Here is a 6,856-nt window from a genome sequence, read left to right as displayed (position 1 = left end):
TGATAGTATATTTTATTGCTGTGTTGATTACAAGAAAAAACTTGTGACCGTATTAAAAACATTAGCTTGTAGATTCAAGTCACTTATTGCCATCAACAAATATTTATGTCTCCATCTCTTCAATATTGTAATTTTCTAATCCGCAGCGAACAAGGCCGTTTGTCACTATATATAGTGTCACAATGATTAATTAGTGAAACTCAATATAGTTGCAAGTCGATAAGACAAAACGAAAATCGAAAATGTGGAGACTGAAACTCTCTAAAGGTGATGATGATCCTTGGCTCACAAGCTTCAACAATCACACCGGAAGACAGTTTTGGGAATTCGACCTGACCCCCGGGTCAGAAGAAGAGCAATTGCTCTTTGACAAGGCTCGTAGCGACTTTGTGAGAAGTCGCTACGAGGTCAGACATAGTTCTGATCTCCTAATGCGCATTCAGGTCTGTTTTTTTTTGTTTGGAATGTATATAGGAGATGAAGGATGTTGAGATATTGATAATTTATTCATGATTATAATAGTTTGCAAAGAAGAACATTTGTGAGGTGGATCTGGCGAAGGTAGGAGGCGGAGAAGAAGTGAGTGAGGAAAGTGTGGTGGCAGCGTTGCGAGGGGCGCTGAGATTTTACGCCACTCTTCAAGCCGAGGATGGACATTGGGCCGGTGATTATGCCGGCCCTTTGTTTCTCCTCCCATTCTTGGTAAAAAAAATTCTTCTTCTTCTTTTTAAATTGATAAATATACATAAATTTAAAAATCGTAACACAAGATTCGAACTCGAGAACTTGGACTCTGGGTTTAAGGGTTTAATAATTTTACCACTAGCCAACACATCACACATTAAAAAAAGGATTTGAACCCGATATCTTTGGTCTCAAGGTTACCACTTTACTACTATCCAACATACGCACACACATTAAAAAGTCATACAAAAAGGGTTGCAGCACGATTCTTTCTTCTACTTCTTTTTCTAGTAATACTCCTTTCGTCCATTATAAGTGAGACGTATTCCTTTTTAGGTTGTTCCACTATAAGTGGGATATTTTCTTTTTTGGCAAAAAAACAAAACTACATATCTCTTACTTTATCCTATGTCCTACTTTTTTCTCCCTACTTTTTTTCACTCATAAAAACATGTGACCAAAAGAAATATCTTACTTGAAATGGGGCTGAGAGAGTAATAGTATGATTCCTTTATAGCTAACTAACTAGTACTATTGTTATATTTACTAGAAAAATCAACGTTGAGCTTTTTATCCAATTTTTTCACAGATTATATCATTGTTTGTAATGGACGTTCTAAACACCATCCTTCCGGCGGAACACCAGAAAGAGATACGCCGGTACATCTATAACCATCAGGTCAGAAGATTAGTGACATATACTTTGATTGACGGTAGAAATAGGCTAATTGGAGATGACAGATGCTTTAATACGTAATTGGTAAATAAGAAAGAAGAAGAAAAAATAGTTGAAATATTATAGCGGATGGTATGGCCCGTAAGTCATAAAGTAAAAGAGAATGAGAAAATGTTTATGTAAATGGATATGAACTACTATTTCAATCAAACGGATGAAAAAAGGAAATTCAACTTATTTCTATAAGACGGAGACCTTTATTGAAAATTATATTAGGATTAGGAAAAATTATTGGAAAAGAATAATAAAATAAATATTGTCAATTTTTACAAAATCTCGTTGACAAATCGTATAATTAAACAGGGAAGTTATTTTTAGATAACATGGTCTTTTTAATACTCCCTCCGTCCCATAAAAGATGTGTCACTTTTCTTTTTAGTTTATTACACAAAAGATGTCACATTTCCATTTTTAGAAAATGTTCTCTCTCACAATAATATAATTATTATATTTTCTCTTTCCATCTAACACACAAAACAAAATCTCCTAAAATCTTGTGTCTTCTCATGCGTGTGACATTTTTTATGAGACGGGGGGAGTACAATGTAAGTTTGTATGAATTAAAATGTGATTTAAAATGGTCTCGGTTTACCTCTTGTATGAACTAAAACATTCTAAAAATAACTACCGTAATATCTAAAAATTTTAGCTATACAGTTTGTTATAGGAATTTAGTTTACTGATCACTACTCCCAATTCATATACGCTACAAATAACCGGACAAATGGAGTAAAATTTGGTTAAACTGTAAAAAAAATTTATGGATTGATTATCCTAATCTGTCTTGGTGCATAATGAATTAACCTATAATATTGTTGTGTATGCTTTGAAAAGCAAAACACTCCTAAAAGTAGATGATAGATTCAGTGAACTTAGGTAGATATTTGATGAATGAAAGTGAAAGTGCAGAATATTGATGGAGGGTGGGGGTTGCATATAGAAGGGCAGAGTGGCATGTTTTGCACTGCCCTTAACTACGTGAGCCTGCGGCTGATGGGAGAAGGAATGGACGAGGGAGATGGAGCGATGAGCAAGGCCAGGACGTGGATTCTCGATCATGGTGGCGCTACTTACATTCCCTCATGGGGAAAGTGTTTTCTCTCTGTCCTTGGTGTGTATGATTGGGATGGGAACAACCCTATGCCTCCGGAGCTCTGGCTTCTACCGTATTTCCTCCCAATCCATCCGGGCCGCATGTGGTGCCACTGTCGCATGGTCTATCTTCCCATGTCGTATCTCTTCGCTAAGAGGTTCGTAGGGCCAATCAATGCTGTTGTTCTATCTCTCAGGAGAGAGCTCTATGCTCAGCCCTACCACCTCATTCAATGGAATTCTGCCAGATTCGAATGCTGCAAGGAGGATATGTACTCCCCACATCCACTTATGCAAGACATTCTCTGGAAATGTCTCGACATGTTTGCAGAGCCTCTTCTTACGCGATGGCCGCTCTCAAAGATGAGACATAGAGCGCTTCGCTATGTTATGGATCACATCCAACACGAAGACGAAACCACTAATTATCTATGCATTGGACCTGTGAATAAGGTGCTAAACATGCTGTGCCAGTGGATAGACAATCCCAATTCGTTGGCAGTGAAAAGGCACATTTCGAGAGTGAAGGACTATCTGTGGCTGGCAGAAGATGGCATGAAGATGCAGGTGCGTGCGTATATTTATAAAGACGAATATATATATATGCATGAAGCAAATAGGGATGTAATCAAACGCGAACTCTATATATTGTACAAACTTCAAACTATGAGCTGGACCGTCAGAAAATATCAACAGATGACAAAATAACAGCAACAAAAAATATCAACACAATGTCAACGGTTGATGTTGTGTTCACATTGTGTTGACATTTTTTGTTGCCGTTATTTTGTCATTTGTTGATATTTTTTAATGGTCCAGATCATAGTTTGGAGTTTATAAAATATATAGAGTTTGCATTTTATCACTACCTGAAGCAAATATTTGTTTAATTTGGCGATGGCAGGGATACAATGGGAGTCAGTTTTGGGATTGTGCTTTGGCTGTCCAAGCAATAATCAACACCAATCTTTCTAGTGAATATGATGTGATGCTTCAAAGGGCTCACGACTTCATCAAACGTTCGCAAGTAAGTTAGACGACCGTTGAGAATTTGTGTATATAGTGTATGGTGATGAAAATTGTAACTATAACGAGGATAGCATGTGTGTGAATGATAGATGAGAGAGGAAAGCTTGAGTTGTTGGTACCGGCATAGGTCTAAAGGCGGTTGGCCTTTTTCAACCACAGACAACGGCTGGCCAGTCTCAGATTGTACAGCAGAAGGGCTAAAGGCAGCCCTTATGCTGGCGCAGGTGGATTCGGATATAAGTGGAGAAGCATTAGAAGCGGAGAAGTTGTATGAGGCAGTCGACCTAGTCTTATCCCTTCAGGTTATGCTTCAGCTGCTATTCAACTAATTTTGTGCACATACTGATATACCCTAGACCAATTCCTTCTTGCAGAATAGCAGTGGAGGCTTTGCATCGTACGAACTCACGAGATCGTACCATTGGCTAGAGATGATCAATCCTGCAGAGACGTTCGGGGACATCATTATCGACTACCAGTGAGCATTATCAACATTCACATAAAAATGCAATTGAATTGTTCTAGCTTATAAATATAAATAATGAAATAGGTATGTGGAATGCACATCAGCAGCAATCCAAGGCCTGAAGGTGTTCAAGAAAATGCATCCGGGATATCGAGCAAAGGAGATCGAAAGATGCATAGACAAAGCTGTGAACTTCATTGAGAGCATACAGTTAGCTGATGGGTCATGGTATGGAAGTTGGGGTGTATGCTACCTCTACGGAACATGGTTCGGAATAAGTGGACTGATAGCAAGCGGCAAGACCTATCACAACAGCCCATCTCTCAGAAAAGCTTGTCATTTTTTACTCTCCAAACAACTTGCCTCTGGTGGCTGGGCTGAATCCTATCTCTCAAGCCAAAATATGGTATTGCAATTACTAACTAATACTAAGACTAAGACTAATACTAATACTAATAATGTTGCAACTGCATTATATATATAGGTCTACACAAACATTGACAACAACAAATCCCACATAGTTAGCACTGCATGGGCTTTGCTAGCACTTGTTGAAGCAGGCCAAGTAACTAGGGACCCGGCTCCGCTTCATCATGCAGCTAAGGTGCTTCTTAATTCGCAAATGCCTAATGGAGATTTCCCGCAACAGGTATAAAATAAATTCTCTAGTCCCTAAAAATAGTCTCATTTTGTCATTTTAGTTTATAGCACAAAATTGTTAGACTTTCTATTTTTGGAAATCTTTTCACGACACAACAGATAACAATACTAATAAGGTGGTTCCCACTACTATTCACTTACATTTCTCTCTCTCATACTTTACTGGTGTAGTTCCTAAAGTCTCTATTATTTGGATGAGTAATGTTTTATTTGGATTGATTGATTCTTATTAATTCTTCCATATCATTACTAACATATAATTATATGTTTTAATTTTTGTTTGCAGGAAATAATCGGTGTGTTCAATAAAAACTGCATGATAAGCTACTCGGCTTACAGAAATATTTTCCCAATATGGGCACTTGGTGTTTATCTCAACAAAGTATTGCGACTATAAATGTACATATTTTTACATCTACTCTAATAAATTGTGAATATTCCTCTGCCCATAATACTTATCACCCACAATTAATGTTATTTGAAATATAACTAAAAACTTTATCATAAATTGATTGGATTATTAGAGTATTAATGAAAATTATTCAGCTTATATATGTGAATATAGTAAAAAATAATGATAATATACACTATTTTCCATAACCAGAACGTATCCTAATAATTAAATAAACCGTCTAATAATTAGATCACAAAAACTAATCGTATTGTTGCAATTCAAATTTAAATTACAATTTGCAGATTTGGTGTATCGGCCATGGAATATAAAATTGTGTCGTGATTTCTATCGATTTTGCATTGATTTGGATATATAATAATACAAATGAAAAGATATCGGACAACTACTTTAGTTAAATTTGAATTGAGATCATACATTTGATAAGTGATACTCTGGACTGTTATGTTTATTTAATTGATTGGCCAAAAGGCAATGTGTCAACTTCAATTTTGTTGATTGATACTCTGCACTATTATGTTTATCTGATATATTTATTTAATTGATTGGCCAAAAGGCAATCTGTCAATTTCAATATTCTTTTAATCCACAACCCATCCTTAAATTTAACTATTTATAAGCTTTATATCACTTTTGTTTAATTTTATCTATTTTGTTGCCACTCCAACACCCATATAACCACGGAAAATCCACCCATTATTTAAAAGCTTTATATCACTTTTGTTTAATTTTATCTATTTTGTTGCCACTCCAACACCCATATAACCACGGAAAATCCACCCATTATTTAAAGCTATTTGTTTTTGTTGGGTTTTGGTGTGGCTGGACCAACCATCGGCCCAAGTCATTATTGAGGACCGAACTCGATTAAGCTCGGCTAACACCGAACTCGATTAAGCTCGGCTAACACCGAACTCGATTAAGCTCGGCTAACACCGAACTCGATTAACCTTCTCCAACACCGAGCTCGATTAAGCTCGGCTACCAACCGTTGTATTTGAACAGCTCGTTCAGTTACAACGACTAGTTTTTCAGTTTTCAGTTTCACATCTTGTTTTTCTCCATATATTCGTGTGATTCAAGAAACTAGATAGAGAAGTGAATACACTTTGTGATTCTTGAGCTAGCTAGGTGAGTGATCCACAATCGAGTTGTTTTCTCCGATTGAGTAGCGAGCTGAGTGATAGTGTGTTGTAATCGCCTTCGTTTGCTTTGTATTCGTAATAATATCGTCCCACATTTGTTCGTGAATCTCGCGTCGATTCTGTATTTGATTCTTCAAATTGGCGCCGTCTGTGGGAAAGAAATCGGCGCGATGTCTACGGCGAAATTCGAATTGGAGAAGTTTACGGGCAAGAATGACTTCGGTCTATGGAGATTGAAGATGAAGGCCGTGATGATGCAACAAGGGCTTTGGGAAATCGTCAAAAATGGGGAGGCCGACACCGCCAAGGGTGCGGATGAAAAGGTCGATCCAAAGGCTCAAGAACTTCAACAAAAGGCGTATAGCACTCTGATCCTGAGTCTCAGCGATCGAGTCCTGAGGGAGGTTTCGAAGGAGGAGACCGCTGCGGCAGTATGGAGGAAGCTTGAGTCCATCTATATGACGAAGTCTCTTGCAAATCGCCTTCATCTGAAACAGAAGCTTTTCACCTTCCAGATATCAGAGGCGAAGAGCATCTTGGAGCAGCTCGAAGATTTTGGTAAATGCATGGATGATCTGGAGAACATCGATGAGCAGGTCAAGGATGAAGATAAAGCACTTATGCTTCTCAAT

The 6,856-nt window shown here is 37.6% G+C and overlaps 1 protein-coding gene across 1 annotated transcript; it reads left to right on the top strand.

Annotated features, from left to right (window-relative positions):
- Positions 1–221: 221 nt before the first annotated feature.
- On the top strand, positions 222–5,175 carry LOC121780628 (probable oxidosqualene cyclase). Its single transcript, XM_042178242.1, has 10 exons — positions 222–443; positions 523–702; positions 1,274–1,363; positions 2,330–3,079; positions 3,417–3,539; positions 3,631–3,843; positions 3,916–4,019; positions 4,092–4,413; positions 4,492–4,656; positions 4,954–5,175. Exons 1-10 carry the CDS (start codon positions 243–245, stop codon positions 5,062–5,064), a joined length of 2,259 nt encoding a protein of 752 aa, XP_042034176.1. The 5' UTR covers positions 222–242; the 3' UTR covers positions 5,065–5,175.
- The last annotated feature ends 1,681 nt before the right edge of the window (positions 5,176–6,856 follow it).

Source organism: Salvia splendens, chromosome 20, assembly GCF_004379255.2.
Source record: "Salvia splendens isolate huo1 chromosome 20, SspV2, whole genome shotgun sequence".
Classification (NCBI taxonomy): domain Eukaryota; kingdom Viridiplantae; phylum Streptophyta; class Magnoliopsida; order Lamiales; family Lamiaceae; genus Salvia; species Salvia splendens.
This window is presented reverse-complemented; position numbering and strand designations above follow the sequence as displayed.